Source organism: Xyrauchen texanus, chromosome 23, assembly GCF_025860055.1.
Source record: "Xyrauchen texanus isolate HMW12.3.18 chromosome 23, RBS_HiC_50CHRs, whole genome shotgun sequence".
Lineage (NCBI taxonomy): Eukaryota > Metazoa > Chordata > Actinopteri > Cypriniformes > Catostomidae > Xyrauchen > Xyrauchen texanus.
This window is the reverse complement of record NC_068298.1, coordinates 11471284-11489292: the sequence shown is the minus strand read 5'-3', so window position 1 is coordinate 11489292 and position 18009 is coordinate 11471284. Positions and strand designations below refer to the sequence as shown.

Below are 18009 nucleotides of genomic sequence, written 5' to 3'. Positions count from 1 at the left end.
ACTATTATTATTTAAGTTATTTATAAACCATTTATAATAATATTTTACATTACTAATGTAATTTGATTGTATAGATTTTAAATATCGGCCATAACATATAAGAATTATCTACTGTTTTCTACCAAAATGTTTATGTAGTGTATCCCTAGATTTGATTTCTTTTTCAGACTGTGTATGGAAATAGTGTAACTCTCCAGTGTTTCAGAATCAATGACATAAGAGTTGGGTAAGATTGGTTTGGGGGAAAAATGGCTTGCAGAGGAGATTAGTGGAAACAAGTTGGTACAGTAGGTTCTTTATTTGAGAGTTGTAATTGCTTAGTAATGCCTGGCTTTACTATTTAAAAATAGGTAACATCATTTTCAAGTGTACTTGCACTAAATTAATATATCTGAATAATTGTTGTTTCCATGTAACATCATTTTACCTTTTTGGCAAATTCTCAATGCATATATGGCTATCACTGGCTGATACAAAATGTTTTTTTATTATCATTTTTTTTTTATCTTATCCAAACAGTTATAGTCATGGATGCAACATCATGCAAACAGTTTTTGTTACTGATGCCATGGTAGAATGACCCTATTCAAAGTTGTTAACCATGATAACTTTGTTCCGCAGCCCAATAATAGAGGAGTTACAGAGATAACGTTATTAGTATTCATGTGATCTCAACATGGCTAAATGCATTTTCTAGGCCACTGACATGTAGTCTTAATGTCATGTGCGTCGTTTTATGACCAATGCCGTGATTTAAAAAAAAAAAAATTATATATATATTTTTTTTTCATTATTCAAATTGAATATACATTACAAATGCAATTTACACAAAACAATTTCTTGAATACACTGAGTTCAGGGTTTAATAAACTATTACTGAGTTCAAATTCATATTGATATTTTTCTAGGACTTAAAGTCTAAAATGTCATGTAGTGTAAATGTCCAGAGACGGTTAAAAACAATGTCTCATGAAATGGTGAAATTCTTGAAAAAAGAACAGAACAATCTTTTTTTTTTGTTATTATTTCTTGCTAAAATAAGCAGTGAAATGATTGTATTAATATTCTACAAGACAAAAATATATGTTTATATATAACAGAGAGGTCCCCTTTAAACCCTCAAGACTGTGTAAAGTAAAAAAAAAAAAAACTTTATGTTTTCATATCATTAAATATCAATATTTTGAGATTTTCATGAGACGGCACATTTTGTTTAAGTAATTTGGTGTAGCCCTGAGAAAATCAGGTGAACTGAAATAGTTTGTGAAGTGTCTCAAATGCTTTATCTCTCGTTGAGTAACTCAACAACAAACTCTTTGAGACTTCTGCAGCTTGTAGAGAAATCCGTTTTATTTTTTCTGATCTGCTTGTCAAGTACCTCTTCTCATGGACTGTCATAGGCAGAGGGCAGACCAGCTCAAAGGTGCACTGAGCCACCTACCATACCGGGGTAAAATTGGTTGTCAATTAGCGCCACCTATTCACGAATTTCACGGGTGGCGAAATTACCCATTATGCTTGGCGTGTACTCCCAACGCGGATGCTACAGACTTCCGGTTCACATTTTATTCACATTACCAAGCATTGAAATAATCACTAATGACAGTCAAATACGATGGAACACTCGTTGTTTACTTAACGTAAATCCCTTTCTCACTAGAATCTGTGTATAGACAATCGCAGAATAAATAAGGACACAATCACACACATTTACATGGTAACGTTACTACACTGGGCTCTCACGCTTTCTGCACACACACTGTGTGTGAGTGAGTGAGTGAGTGAGTGAGTGAGTGAGTGTGTGTGTGTGTGTGTGTGTGTGTTTGTGTTGCACTAGATTTCACCAGGTTTCATGCTGCACACACTATGTATGATGATAGAAAGCACTTCAATATGAAAATGGACAACTCTGGGAATCTGAATCTGACAGGGTACTTTTTAAGGTCCAAAAAAAGAGGACGTTTGGTGTCTCTAGGTTTCATTTAAAAATCAGCAGATTTGAGGGACGCATCATTTGGAATTATCCGTCAGTTTTTTAAAAAATAGGCAAATGACGGAGAATCATGATGATGCAACCTCTGCTTAATGCATCTGGTGCAACTCAAAGTTTCAGGCATTGATAGGTTTTTGGGTGGGTTTATTGTTGTAACATTAATTTTCCTGTAATTTTTTTTATTATTATTATTTGTAAGCTACCTGTAGTTGTTATAACATCCTCTAACAGCCCATATTCCTCAAGAGTCTCAGATGATCGGCATCACCAGTAGCGTCTGTCTAGCTCTAGCGTACAATAACAATAAGCGGAAGTGCGGTGCATCCGAGAGGATGTATCTCACTTTAAAAGCCACTGCACATGAAGAAGTCAGGAAAAAGGTGGCTTGTAAACGTGTGAATGTGCTAGCAGCGGCCATTCACTTCACTTTCTATGGAAAGTGCCATTCGCCTCTTAACACATCAGGTTTGGTTTGAAAAGGCCTTAAAGTCTAAACTGAGGTCTGATTTAGGTGCCATCTCTGTTTGGAAATGCTAAAATCCTGGAAATCGCCTGCTGTTTTGACCTCTTACAGCTTTGAAGGACCACGTACCTCTTCTGCCCTCTTAGATTTGCCTTTAAATACCCACTTAGTCTTTTTTTGGGGGGGTGAAATAGTCTAGTTTCTAGACCGTGTCAGGTTTTTCCTTTTTCAGAGGATGACTGGTTGGACACAAGCTTTCTTATCAGCCCAGAGGTCAGGACATTGTGTCATTTGGCTGCAGCTGAATGGTCTATGGTGCAGAGGACTTTAATAGCTGATCTGAAACTCACACCTGTCCTGTTTCTGTGTTCATTTATTTGCATGGCTGTTTGCGTGCTTACCCTGTCAGAACATATAGCAGAGCACCTGTTGTGTCTATCAGGCCCTTATTTGTTCTTAACCCAGAATCTGACACGGGTGCTAACAACAGTGATAAGCAGCGGGCAGCAAGTGTTATGTAAGCAAGCATTCCTAACGTGCCTGAATTTGTTTATTGGACTGCCATGTCACCCTTCCCCCAATTCCCCTAAGATCCCCACTTCCTGACCCTCACTTTCCTCATGAAAAACCATGTTTTTGTACAGTGTACACGACTTAGAAAATGTACATATTATGTAAATATTGTTTCTTTTCCCTAATGACTCATGCTGGGGTTATAGTGTATGATCACTGCTCAAAGTCATTGCTAGATAAGGTCAAACATCTTGCACAGTGCTTGTCTGATTTGACATTGTCCTAATGTTGCCTTGCTTTTCCTCTTTCCTTTTTAGTGCGCACATTTCTTCCATCAGTATTCTTCCAGGATCTGCAGAGTAAGTGTCTACTTCTAATTTTTTTTAACAGACGCTATGGCAAATATCTTTTAAAATCATTGGTGGTTTGCTCTTCTGAAACCTTTTTTAGAGACACAGCAAACAAGGCCTGTCTTTTACCAATAAGTCAGTTCTCATTGAAAGTCCATTACTTTGGATTCTATGAAATTATCCTTTGGTCTGAATCAGATTTGTAGTCTCAAAGGGCGACGGAATGCAATAAACAGACCTTTTAGATGGACAGAATTTAAAATGAGGCTGAACAAATGTGATTATGATCATAAAGATAATAAAACTTGATGATGTCTTCCTGACAGAGAGAGACAGTCTTGACTTTGAGACAGTGACTTTCAAAATGAGAGAATTGAAATGGAATGCCGCCAAACTATTACCCATAGCTGACATTTTAGTTTTTGTGAATGGGGTGTGTGTCACTGAAAGTGGATTTGTTCGTTATAAAAGCAAACAAAACCCACCATCTGTTGTGGTGATGAAAAGAACAGAATGTTCGGTTTTAAAAAATGACATCATTGTAAAAAAGACATGACTAATGCTTCAATTGAGGTTTTAGTGGACCGTTAGCCTCATTTGCCATATGGCTTTCAGTTTCGTACTGGGGAATGGCTTTTCAACTGAAATGTTCACCATTAACTATTAATTATCCCAACAGGGAGAATATTATCCCATTTATAAATGGACTCCGTGCAGACAATGCATTAATGTATCTTCAGCTGAAGAGCTTCATGCAAGACTTGTTCATCTGGCCCTGAAACACTGCAGTGCAGCATTAACGTTGACAGGCAAATTCACCATGTTGACCAATAGGAAGTTGCTTGGTTTAACAGTGACCTTATTTTTAACTTCATCTAGTATAGAGTGTATAGAGTATACTATAGGAGTATAAAGTGCAGCATTAAAGAGGCTGGAGGCTAGGTATTTTTTGCTGGTTTCACACACGCTCAATGTCCGCCCACCCTGCCTTCGCTTGCGGAATCTCGCCGTTCAGAGGTAAATGTGATCGCAATTTACATGCAGATCTAAATATAAACACTGAATCAGATTATTGCAGAGCACAAAGCTGTCCTCTAATGATTCATTGTTAAAAATGTAGGGCACGCACAACAAGCCTTTGGCCCAGATGGGCACGTAGGGGTTAGTTAGGAAGGCATGATATGGTTCCATTGTTTCACATAAAAGTAAAGAAAACCATGATTGCCAGAGCCTCAATTGTGCTGGACACTGCCGTATCAAAATCAGAGACTTGGCTATTTTCATAGTGAAGGTCTAGTAAGCTCAAAACACATTGACATTAGAATCCATGGTTCTCTGTATGGAGGGTTATTTGTTAGAACTTCATGCTTGTGGTGAAAGCTCCTTGGCTGACCTTAAGTTGCAGTTGCTGGGTTGCAAATAAGTCAGACTGTGATAAACATGGGTACTATTTGTTCCAGCCTCAATTGGAAGCAGTTTTGTTTTATACTTATGTCAAATGTCTTGAACTCTGAGATGTGTTTGTTTGCAGTTTAATCCAGAGGACCATTCGTGCCGCAGTGGAACAGCATTTTCTGGAATTACAGACTTCTATTGACAAGGAGCTCAGCAGCTATGAGAGTCAGGTTTTGGAATCCAAACCCATCCAGGGGTGAGTTTGACCATATATACGCAATGCTTACATAAAGACAGACGGAAAGCCTAACATTAATTTGTTTATATCTTAAATTGGCAGGTCTTTGGATCTTTTGAATATGAATATTTGGCTTGTTCTGTTGATGCAAATCAATGCATGTTTGTCTTCATAGAAACAGCCCTACTCAGACACCAGGGCCTGAGGACCATGAAGATGTGCAGTCTGAATCAGAAGCTGAAGCAGAGACTCTTCCAGAGAAATTTACAGAGGTTAGGCGTTAGGGGGTTAAACTTGTCTGGATCTCCTCATCAGATTAAAGTTAGCCAGAGGAACATGTTTTGTTAAGAAACTTTGAAGGCCATAACGATATTTGCTATCTCTGCTATCAGCAAGGTCTTTTATAGCAGAGCCACTCCTCCTCAAAAGAGTGAGAAACAAGGACCTTCCTATCAGATAAACAGACTATCCACTGTTCTCAGCATGCACAAGCAATATAGCCCCCGTTTAACACCATGCCTCAGTGAGAAAAAAAATTCTGATAAAGCACTTTCCTCAAGTAGTTAATTAAGTAACAAGATGAGGCCGTTTCAGTGGTGGAGTTCAGAAGAACCACTGCCAGGGCTAAAGATAAATGTGTTTGTCTCACATTCTCTTTAGACATTGTGGGGTGTAGTAAATTGATTAGTGTTGTCTTGGGTCCCATTTTCCTCATTGGAAATCTTATTTTCCCTCCACACTTGGCTAGAGTTTTGTGGCCTGGCCACAAGTTATGGATGGATGAATTGGGTCACCTTCTTTTAATAGCCCACCCTGAGGAATGACAGCAGCACCTGGTCAATGTAAAAACACCCTCCCTTGGACAGCCATCCCCTTCTTGATCTTAACAGTAGCCGACCTTGAGATAAAATCATGAGGAAACACACTCAAGGTTCTTGTCCTGATATATTTGTTTTTCTCTTCTAAAACACAGTTATGGTATTACCCTCTTTTGCCCCCAGGAATCTGAAGCTTCTCAGCTCAGCAGCCCCTTCACAGAGGAAAGTTCTGGAATGGACCTTGATATGGAGGCTGTCATAGATGCAGAGAATCTCAACACAGAAAGGTCAGCTTTGAAGTGTCTGAAACATACTCTAATGTGAAAGCAAACAGCTTGTAGCTATGTAAGCCCAGTTTTGTGCATCATTGTCAGCTTTCAGTTTACACGGCCTGGATTGCCTGCTTGGAGCATCACAGACTGTGATTTGCCGTTTTTCCAACAATTGTTTATAGACAAATTGTTTAACTTTTTATTGAATATATCACAATTCCGGTGGGTCAGATGTTTACATACACTAAGTTAACTGTGCCTTTTAAGGATGAATATTATGTCAAACAATTAGCCAATTAGCTTCTGATTCTTATTGGAGTCAGTTGGAGGTGCACCTGTGAATGTATATTAAGGCCTGGAACATAAAAAGAAATCCGCCTCAGAAAAATTATTGTGGACCTCCACAAGTCTGGTTAATCCTTTGGAGCAATTTCCAAACGCCTTACGGTACCATGTTCGTCTGTACAAACAATAGTATTCAAGTATAAACACCACGGGACCACACAGCCATCATACCTCTCAGGAAGGCATTATGTCTCCTAGACATGAATGTAGGTTGGTGTGAAAAGTGCAAATCAATCCCAGAACAACAGCAAAGGACCTTGTGAAGATGCTGGAGGGAACAGGTAGACAGGTATCTATAGCCACAGTAATACGAATCCTATATCAACATAATCTGAAAGGCTGCTCATCAAGGAAGAAACCACTGCTCCAAAACTGCCATAAAAAAAAGCCAGACTACAGTTTGCAAGTGTACATAGGGACAAAGATCTTACTTTTTGGAGAAATGTTCTCTGGTCTGATGAAACAAATATTGAACCGTTTGGCCATAATACCCATCATTATGTTTGGAGGAAAAAGGTTGAGGCTTGCAAGCTAAAGAACACCAACCCCCCGTAAAGCATGAGGGTGGCAGCATCATGTTGTGCACTTCACAAAATAGATGGCATCATGAGGAAGGAAATGTATGTGGATAAATTGAAGCAAAATCTCAAGACATCAGCCAGGAAGTTAAAGCTCGGTCGCAAATGGGTCTTCCAAATGTACAATGACCCCAAGCATACCTCCAGAGTTGTGGCAAAATGGCTTAAGGACAACAAAGTCAAGGTATTGGAGTGGCCATCACAAAGCCCTGACCTCAATCCAAATTGAAAATTTGTGGGCAGAACTGAAAAAGTGTGTGCGAGCAAGGAGGCCTACAAACCTGACTCAGTTTCACCAGTTCTTTCTGGAGGAATGTGCCAAAATTCCAGCAACTTATTCTGAGAAGCTTGTGGAAGGCTACCCAAAATGTTTGATCCAAGTTAAACAATTTAAAGGTAATGCTACCAAATACTAACTTAAGTGTTTGCAAATTTCTGACCCACTGGGAATGTGAAAGAAATAATTCTCTCTATTATTATTCAGACATTTCACATTCTTAAAATGAAGTAGTGATCCTAACTGACCTAAGACAGGGAATGTTTTCTGTGATTAAATGTCAGGAATTGTGAATAAATTAGTATAAATGTATTTGGCTATAGGTGTATGTAAACTGACTTCAACTGTATTTGACAGAAGTTTTATTGATATTTGCCTTTATATCATTAGAAAGTTACAATTTACAGGGAACTATTGAGTAGAAAGGGAGATTGAAACACATAAGCACTTTAAACATGAGCTCTGGCTTGTCTGTCTCGGCTCTGATACGGAGGACTGTTTAAATGAGACGTTGATGTACGCCTGTCTATTATTGTAGTAACAATAACACGTAACAACAAAACTAACTGTGGTTGTTTGCATTTCTCAGACGGCTCCTTCACATGCAAGCAGTTCATTCTGGGCATCCTCGCAAATGCCACGCAATATGCCAAATGCGGAAATGTATTGCCCGAAGCTGATCATTAAAAAATTCTGCCGATTTATCTGCCTTGCCGGTATATCGTTGACCACTAGTCTTTAAGCCACTATAGTATGTGCAGTTAGACTAATAAACTTTGGATACACTTTAAACTTGCCACAGTTTGTCATGTTTCACAGAAATCTAATTAAAGCCAACTTTGCTTGTTTTACCTTTTCATATGACCAAACATGACTAGTATATTTTCCGAGCCAGGCATTTAAAGAACTTGTATGGAATAGTTTATTAATTGACTGGTGGAGCTAGGTCACACAATTGTCATTGGGTGGAATATATTGTCATTTGTTTTTCCACCTTCACGCAGACTGGAGAACTACCCAGACTGTGAGCAGATGGTCGAGGCTAATGTTATCACCTGTGTGAGTATATTTGATTAATACCACCAGTTTGTCCATATTTCTATATTGCGAGACAGACGTTTCTAACCAAACCCTACCAATAACCTACAGGAGCACAATGAGTTTGACCTGAATGCTAATACTGCATCATCCAGCAACCCTCAGTCTTTGACCAGAAGCATGTTCACGGACTGTGAGCAAGAAGGTAAATCTCTCAGTTCTCTCTTTATTTAGGGTCTTAAGCCTCATTGTGTTTTAGCTGCTTATATTTCATGTGAAAAACCCTGTGGAGAAGACAGAATACCATGAGATATTCCTATGGAAAAACTAGCCCTTTGCAAAGCACTTTGAAAAAAGAACAGGACACATCTTGAAAAGGGCACGTCAGTGTGTAGTTAAAGTTAATATAAGATTCGGTGGATCTGTCTGGGTGCGTAAACTGGCTTATTGACTGTGTTTTTGACCCTGAAACATAATAATACAGGTTCAGGAATTTAATAGATCAACTATTGTTGAGTTAAATGGGGTGAATAGAGCTATAATGGATTATTCATAAACCACCAGCATACTCTGTTCTGTTTCCTTGTTTTTGTTGCAGCTTGAATTGCATGTATAAATGGCTTATATCAGTTTTCATGTGATCAGACTGATGGTTTGCAAGATTTTATTTAAAAGAAATCAGAGCTGTGTGGGTTTGCGTGTGTTTGTTTGTGGTTGTGTGTGTGAGAGAGCGAGAGGCTCACAGCTCATTGCACTTTTCTTTGCTATCTTTCTCTCTCTCTCTGCCCATGCCTGGACAGCATCATGCCCCATCATTTTCCCACTCATTGACTTCACATGTATGCACCTGCAGAGAGAAGGGAGTGGTAAGTTGCATCTCTATAGCACCCCCACCCGCACCCCCTTCTCCATAATTTGCTGCTCCTCTCAGACTGTTTTCACACTTCTGTTTTCACTCAATTGCTTGGTTTGAACCAAAGTTCAATTCCACATTTTTAATTTCACATAGTTTTATTTGACTCAGAAGTCAAGAAGTCCAAACAAGTGTCTTAGCTGCAGCTATAGCTAGGTAATGAGGACAAGGCACCAAAAAAGGAAAGAATTGTTATTTTTAAATTCTTTTTTTTTTTTCTGGTTTTGTATTTTTGGTTTTACTACATACACATTATACTCAAAACAGCACTTGTGGATGCGAGAGATGCAAATAGTGTAAGCTGCTCACCAAAAGCAATATCTGCTGAGCCTGTGACAGGCAGCAATAGGAATGCTTATATTCTTAAGATACATTATACTATAATCGACAAATACAACTTATGGTGTTTATTATTATTTATTGTATATTGTATAATTACAATAGTGGTTTACATCCACAAATTAGGCTGGATTGCTTTCATACAAAAAGCGAACCTTGGAATGCACATAATTTTTACCCAAGATCTCCATTTTTAAGTACTCTTGGGTGCACAGCTGAGCTTGAAAAACATCTATTGCACCAACCAAACAAACCAAACTCTGACTCAGGTCTGCACCAAAAGCTCTTGTGTGAAAATGGCTTCAGTCAATGGTCCTCAAACCCCTCTCTGATACACTGACTAACCTAAGCATACTCTTCGGCTCACATACACCCAGTTGCTGACTCCAACTCTGTATCTGCCATCAGCCAATGCATCTCAATCAACTGCCTTGCCAGACATCTAGGCAGTGCAAATTTGATCAGCTAAGTTTCCATGGCTGGCCTCAGTCCAGTACATTCTCTTCCTGTCTCTTCAATACAAGCTATAAATACCTTGTGCCTGCAACGTGACTTCTACTCTTAGCATTTTCCCTTCATCAGGGATGATAAACAATGGCTGGTGCCATTACTGATTTAGCAGCAGTGAAGCTCTCTTAAAAACTTTGTCTTCAAAATGTGTTTGCCTGAATGGGTTCCGAATTACACTGTGTCCTGTAACTGTCACCCAGTGAAGTCACCCCCCAGTAACAGCAGAACTTGGGTTCATGTTTTGTCCAGCTCACTCACCAGGACCTCAGTGTAGTGTATCAAGGCCCCTCTGTGTCACCAATCACCAATCTCCTAGTCCAGAGGTTTATATCCTGTCATTCTATCCAAGTAACCCAGAGCTATTTTGACCATTTAACTCTGTGTTAAAGGTCTCTGTGATTAAGAGGGTTGGATGGATGTTGGTTTTGGATGTTGGTTTTGTTGTCGTTATGATGTTACTGATTTTATGACAGCACGCGTTTGTCTGTGTATCTTTTTCAGACCCTGTGCCAGTATTCATGTCATGGCAAGAGGAGACCGAGTCAGGAGAAGCCCAGCTATCCCCACTGGCAGGCCGCATGGTGCCTCGGCCCCTAGAGGAGGATGCTCAACCCTTACTTGCCCGCCGTTTCCTCGACTTTGGCCACAGTCAACGGTTCTTTCAGCAGGACCATGATGCCACATCCTCCACCAAAACTCTGTCCTGTGGGAGGTGGGCAAAGAAATCAAAGATGCTTTCCTATACTCAACCCTATAATCCCAATTAACTCTCTCTGTTGTGTTTTATTTCAGGCCTCGCCGTGCCTCTCTCTCTTCCAAAGACAGTCTAAAGGGGGACACCATCTCCCAACAGCTCACCAAGAAATTCCAGAACCTCAAGAAGAAAATAAAGCAGTTTGAGGAACAGTTTGAAAAAGAGAGAAACTACAAGGTTAGAAGGTTTTAATCAGTCACTTCATAGCATCTTACAAACTCATAATTGCATAATTATACACATTAAGGGGCATTCACACAGTTGCACAGATGCAAGAAATTTTAGCCTAGTTCAACGTTTTGCAAATGCACTGTGTAACGATGTGGTGACTACCGATGGGAGTGCAGACAGTGAAGCTCACGTGGTCTGCCTCATGATGCAGTTGGATACTTCAGTCAAATAGGAATGCCTGCTAGCAAACAACTGTGCAGCAACCTGACAACCTCCAGCTATTTTAAGATTTATTGTGAACACCCCTTTATGCATTTAAGAATTTCAATAGAAAATTACACTAAAAGACAATAAACACTAAATTGCATAAATGTCTGTTAATTGCAGCCATCTCATGCTGACAAGGCAGCTGATCCAAAGGTGCTGAAGTGGATGACTGACCTCACCAAAATCCGCAAACAGCTCAAAGGTAAGAGCCACCGTATATAGGCACTGTGTGGACGTGTGAGCACGTCTGTGGTTTTTGATGGTCAGCGTCTAGCCGTTATTGGGCAGCCTGGTCATGGACAGCTACCCCTATCCACTATATGACAAAGGGGAGAAGTGCACATTTCACTGCATGTTTGTAGAGGCTCTGAGGCTCTCTCTCATGGGACCACCCTCATACTCTATTAAAGCCCCCTCCACACCCCCCCCCATCATCCATTTCCATTTAATGCCCCCCATCAGAGGTGCAGTGTCGTAAAAAAGTCTCTCTCTCTCTTTAACTAAATCTACTCGGACGGTCCACATCGGCAGGAAGACAGCACCTCTTACCCAAAGGTTCCCTGAGGCACCAGGCTGTGCTTCAGTCACACAGACGCTACCTGTACTCTTCCTCCATCCCGAACACACCCCATTTTACTCTGTCACGCCCCCTCAATGCCTCTAGACAGGCACCCCACTTCTGTAAGTACTCATAATGAGCAGTAAGTAGCCTTCAACACTTGAGTTTGACCCTCTCTTCTCTCTGCTCTCTGACCGCGGTCTCAAAGACTCATTTGCTCTACGGGACGCTCTCAGCTTCTTTTGTCATCTTAAGTGTTTTGTGTGTTTTGTTTTTGTGTTTTTTTTTTTAAGAATGTCATTTTTTACAAATGCTGGAGTTCTAGGTTTCAGAGCCCAGAGGCATAACGCCGTTCCCAGTCGCCATGCTCGCCCTTTTTTGCAGTGTTTGCATGGGTCACATCTTCATTGGCCCTCTGATAATTTCCTTTTTGAGATCGTCAGTACACTACTGATGCACTCTTTCACAGATTTTGGTGATACCGAGTGAGTTCAATCACTCATGTTGTATTTCTTTTGGTGTGGCCAATTCCACAAATATTAAACATTCTCAGTGTTCCTAAATCCCTCTTACTCTCTCTCAACCAGATGCCAAACACAAGGCGGAGAGTGAGCTGACTCCACAAACCCGTCCACGTAGTAACACTCTACCCAAGAGCTTTGGATCCACGCTGGAGCAGTCAACCCATGAAGGCCCTGTAGAGAGTGAGGCACGGGGTCAACGGCCCACCCGAGAGGAGACGCTGGAGCTCATTCTTCACCACATCAAAGCTAAGAGAGAAGAGGAAGGCTGGCCCGAGGATATTAGAGTAAGTTCCAATTTTCCATTGATTTCTCATCTAAACACTGCAGCAACTTAAAGGCCCTTTACATATAGAGCAAGGGGTCAAGCTATTGCACTACACCTGGGGTCATATTGCATGCAGGTCAAACTTTGTAATGCAAAGCTTCATGTTCAATTACATAATTGACAAACACACAAAACCATTTAAACTTTGACCCAGTTTGCAGCAGACCTATTCAAAGTCAAATCAGTGCATGACACTTGTGTTTAAAGGTGCATTAAAGTCTTGACACACATCATGTTAAAGGGCCTTAAAGTCCATTAATGCCAAGTCTGATGTGACTAAATGAAATGCAGGTGTGCAATATTCGTAAACAATGTCTCGCACCCAAACTAATGATGCAGAATTATTGTCTTTTTCTTTGAATGCCATTGAATGGTAGTTAAGCTTGGCATCTGAACAACAAACATCTTTCTGAAAATGACTTTGCCGCAGTACAATATTGCAGACTTGAACCGAAGGGGTTCATAGAGATCCATTGTTTTCATTTAGAATATTGATGTGTACAGTCCTTTTAACCAGCAGCTTCAAACATATACAATCTGAACAAATCTCAAGAGGTTAGAATCGTTAATTTGTCCCTCTGTTCAGAAAATGACCAAGGAGCAGCTTTCCTGTGAGAAAACAGTGTTACAGAAGAACCTTCTGTATTATGAGGGACTCCATGGGCGCCCTGTAGGTGTCTCGCACACAGAGAAACACACAAAAACTCTACTTGATGCTCTGTTGTTCAGTGCTCTGACAAATGTGCTTTCCTGCAGGTCACCCGAGAGGAACGCTTGATTGTGAAGCCCTTGTATGACAGATATCGGCTGGTTAAACAGATGCTCACCCGCGTCAGCATCACCCCCATCATAGTAAGATTCTCAGTTCCTATTTCTTTACCTTACCTGAATCAGCATTAGCCTTTTTGATTAGAAGATATAAATAATGGATAATTAGTGTATGCAATCTAAAACCATGTCTGAAGTTTTTAATAATAGTATATTTTAAGAGTGATTGAGTTGATTGACACATTTAAGTGGCTGAAATCTGATCGGCTAATGGCGATTATGTTTTTTCGAGCAGAAATAGGAGCTTGTGTTGTTTTTAGGATTGTATGGTACGTTGGCGAGACATTTGTGCATGTTTGACACGGGGCCAGAGAAACCAGAATAACCATGCCCTTATTTCGCTCACAGGCCTCTCCTTCCAGCAAACGCCGCAATCAGATGTTACAGCCCATTATAGAGGGTGAAACTGCCCACTTCTGTGGTGAGATCGAAGAAGAGGAGGAAGAAGAAAGCAGGGGACTACAGGAAAATGTAGAGATGCAGAGCGAGGGGTCAGAAATCATCATGAACCCAGTGGCCCAGCCCAGCTCCCAGCAGCTTTCCCAAGAGAACATCCTGAGCTCTGGGAAGCTCAATCTTGATCTGCGTCTGTCCAGTTCAAACGCCTCCTCCATGTAAGTCTACACCAGCCTGCACAACATGAAGTCAAGATTTTGATCTCAAGTCAACATGAAGTAAAAATTGACATTCTTAATACCAATTCCTTGTCTTAATGTGCACGATTCATCAGTGTCTTCTCTGAAACAGCTGTCCTGTTTGGCTGACGTCACCTTCAACGGGCTATTGGTTAATATTATCCAATAATCAAATATTTATTTGGCCTCTTGCCAATAGCTGATTAAGTCATTTAATGCCGCTTAAGGTTAATGTAATAATGTGTATGGCAATAATAGCAAATAATGATATATTTAAGAAAAAGGTCAAAAGCCACATTAAAAGTGGGTGCTGGCAGTGTTTCAGGTGGGGAGTAATCCTCCACAATCCATTGCAAACATTACTTTTGGGTCTGGTCCATTCTGGTATTGAACGCCCACTTTTCACAATCCAATCAATTCCTGATGGATAAAATATATTTTTTGTTCTCATTGAAAATTCTGTTTCACTTGGAATATGCCACAGCCTACATTGCATAGCCTACATTAGCAGAATTAATAAGACCTTGATTTATGTGCATGTGTGTCTGCGGTTTACCAGGTAGAAGCAGCAATCGACTCACGCTCCCGTCATATGAGGTCTATTTATAGAGCTTGGCAGAGTCCTGGAAGTCTGCAAGAGTCAGTGACATGAAAGCCTCAAGTTGTATTAAGCTGTAATCCTTTACGCAGAAAAACAACTGCACAGGCAGCCTAGGTCTAAGTCAAGTTAACTGTATTGGGTGCCACAGACTTCCATGTCTCCATCGACTTTATTGACCTCTGTGCTCTGTGTGTCACACTTTACACAACGGTAGTTTCCTCCTCCGAGAAACCTTGGGCCATTTCCTGAGTAGACAGTTTTTATATATTTGCTATAGTATTGAATGTCTTCACAGTTACAGCTCCATATATGGAGATCCAGCAGATTAACGCCACCTGTATTCCACAGGCCTGAGCTCCTGGAACAGCTATGGAAGGCCAGAGCAGAGAAGAAGAAACTGAGGAGGACCATCAGAGAGTTTGAAGATGAATTCTACCAGCAGAATGGCAGGTAAGCCACTCGCATTTGTTTAATGTGAACTTGTTAAAATAAGTCATGCATATACTATAGGTGATCACAGCTAATATGTTTTTCAGAATGGGGCATACACACAAACCCTTGCATTCTAACTCTAGTATGTCTTTTTTATTTTTGGTCTATGTACACGCATTAGACAGGCGTCTTTTTTTAATCCCCTTTTCCCTCCCAATTTGGAATTCGTAGGTCCTTGTGGTGGCACAGTTACTCGCCTCAATCCGGGTGGCTGAAGACAAGTCTCAGTTGCCTCTGCTTCTGAGACGGTCAAGCCATGCATCTAATCATGTGGCTCGCTGTGCATGACACCGTGGAGACTCACAGCACTGGAGGCTATTTATTCTCCGCAACCCCTGCACAACTTACCATGAATCCCATTGAGAACGAGAACCATTAATCGCTACCACAAGGATGTTACCCCATGTGACTCTACCCGCCCTAGCAACCGGGCCAATTTGGTTGCTTAGGAGACCTGGCTGGAGTCACTCAGCACCCTGGATTCGAACTCACGACTCCAGGGGTGGTAGTCAGCATATGATTTACCCAGGCCCCCAGTCAGCTTCGTGTCTCGAGCCATGAGCATTTCATTTTCAAGATGCCATGTTGAGTAAATAGTTATACTTCTGCTACGCAGCACAGCATGTCAATGTCAGTTCAAGTTTCATGTGACTAGTCATCCTACACCTAAACTACCTCAACTTTTTTTAAAGAAAATGCTTGGAGATATACTGTATGTCTCTGAGAGGCATTACAAGCTTGGCTGTCAAAAATGCTTGAGAGCCCTTCATTCCATCAAGGTGCTTTTGAGTGTAATAACACATCCTGTGTGTATGCCCCTTAGGGTCCGTTCACAACTTATGCATTTTTGTATCTATCTGTGCCATTATTAAAATTTCTTATCTATATAAAAACATGCACTAAAAGGATGTCTTTAATTGTTCCACCACATATGTTTTTGTTTTAGCATCTCTCACACATGAGTGTCGCGTTTTTAAGACTGCATGTTGATTTAAGCCTCCTGTGGTCTTGTGGGTCATATTGACCCATTTTTAAATAGTTCTAAATGGGTCCATAAGTTCTGCAAGAACATGGAAGGGTTAAGAACCTTTAACTTTTAAAAGCTAATTTTGAGATGCCTGAATTCTTTTACATTCGTTGCACTGCATCTAGCTTTTTTTACCATAAGAATGCTTTCGGTCCGAACAGCCCCTTAGTGAGGAGAATTAAAGCACGTTGCTCAAACTCTTTACATTATATGATCTATATAAATCAAATCAACCCTTTCTTCTCGCTCAAAGTGGTGTTTTTCCTCACAGAAATGTTCAGAAGGAAGACCGCACACCCATGATGGACGAATACAAGGAGTACAAGCGTATTAAAGCCAAACTGCGACTTCTAGAGGTCCTCATCAGCAAACAGGATTCATCCAAGTCCATCTAGAGCTCCCAGGGCTGGGAGCTAATCAGATCAGATGGGGCCTGTAGCATCTCAAAAGCTCGACCAATACCCCTTTCAGCTTAATGCCTCAACGTTAGCCGGTCAACTTACATCGACTCCTGCACTGCCTTCTTCATCAAACCATTGAGAATAAAAAAGCTCTTGTTCTTTGTCGTCTAAAAGTTTAAAAACTTTCTGTCCTTTCTCTGAGTTTGCTATTCAGAATTTTGTTCCCCTTTTTTTCCCCACATTGACCTAGCTTTCTCATACTGAGAAATCCGCAAAGGGGATGTGCTGAGTTGAGTAATCATATCAGTTTTACTTGTATATAGACATTTGGCACTGAACTCTTCCTCAGACCACAGAGATGGTCATCATTTCAAGCACCCATGTCATATTCCTCCTCTTCCCGAATTCTAGGAGTTCTTTACGCTATTTGAGGGTGTGATTTGGGTCAGACGTTTCTGTGTGTGTAAACTTGAATATATCTATACTTATGTAGGAAAAAAACATTTTATTTTGTTTTATTTTATTTTGATTAAGATTTGGCGGCACAGTGAATTAAATAATGTTTTTTCGCCACTCAGTTTTTCTGTTACAAATCAGAGGACTCTTGTATCAAGGTGGTGCTATTTTTTTTTTTTTTTATGACACAGATCACCTAAAGCTGATCAGACTGACAGAATCAACTCCAGCAAAGCAGTTGGACTGTCACATACTTTTTGCTGTAAACCTTGTTGTCTGGCCACATTACTAATTCAAATGTAAATAATGCATAACCGTATGTGTACTCTACATGTAACTTTACTGTGTTCATGGCTTACATCTATAATATGCATTTGACTAAAGGATGAGGTAATGAAAGTGAATATATATGCCAAACTGAGATGTAGTTGGTTTGTCAGTGTTAGGTAACAGGTAAAAATTCAATGTCAGATATCAATGAGGGTTTCAGAGAGGGAGGTCACTAATTTCTGACGCTGTAGTATAAATAGACTCACTTTTGTTGGAGTGTTTTGTAGAGTAAATGTGTCCATATCTGTTTCTCGTCACCTCCAGGCTCGTTTTCCAGTGCATCCAAAATCATCAAACAATGTTAATCTCTGATAGCATCCATTAGTGACAAAAATGCTGCAAAACAGAAGAACTAATCATCATGGTTAAAGGGCATTAAACGACTATGTAATTGCTAAACTTCAGACCTCTTCTGTAAGGTTTATTTAAACTAAGAAAATGCAGCGTCACTGTGACCACTGAGTGTGTCTTATATCACAAGTCATGTGTCTTTAGGATCGGTTGAGGCTTCTTCCTCACATATGGCATCAGGAGTCATGCTTCAAGCATCACTCTTCAACATATGATCTGTCAAGCTCACTTTTCAGATGGCAACTC

General features: G+C 40.4%; 1 protein-coding gene across 2 annotated transcripts in view; it reads left to right on the top strand.

Annotated features, from left to right (window-relative positions):
* Positions 1-17264, top strand: part of fam13b (family with sequence similarity 13 member B) — a 52150-nt gene extending 34886 nt beyond the window's left edge. Inside the window, exons 8-23 of one of the 2 annotated variants that reach the window (XM_052154461.1) lie at positions 3287-3328; positions 4851-4970; positions 5128-5224; positions 5954-6057; positions 8247-8301; positions 8392-8485; positions 9081-9146; positions 10544-10754; positions 10835-10973; positions 11355-11436; positions 12381-12601; positions 13229-13312; positions 13399-13494; positions 13819-14084; positions 15055-15156; positions 16497-17264. In XM_052154461.1, the coding sequence (XP_052010421.1) occupies positions 3287-3328; positions 4851-4970; positions 5128-5224; positions 5954-6057; positions 8247-8301; positions 8392-8485; positions 9081-9146; positions 10544-10754; positions 10835-10973; positions 11355-11436; positions 12381-12601; positions 13229-13312; positions 13399-13494; positions 13819-14084; positions 15055-15156; positions 16497-16620 (1903 nt within the window). In that variant the 3' untranslated portion in view covers positions 16621-17264. The remainder of the gene's footprint in view (positions 1-3286; positions 3329-4850; positions 4971-5127; positions 5225-5953; positions 6058-8246; positions 8302-8391; positions 8486-9080; positions 9147-10543; positions 10755-10834; positions 10974-11354; positions 11437-12380; positions 12602-13228; positions 13313-13398; positions 13495-13818; positions 14085-15054; positions 15157-16496) is intronic. The other variant, XM_052154462.1, reaches the window with a different exon arrangement.
* The last annotated feature ends 745 nt before the right edge of the window (positions 17265-18009 follow it).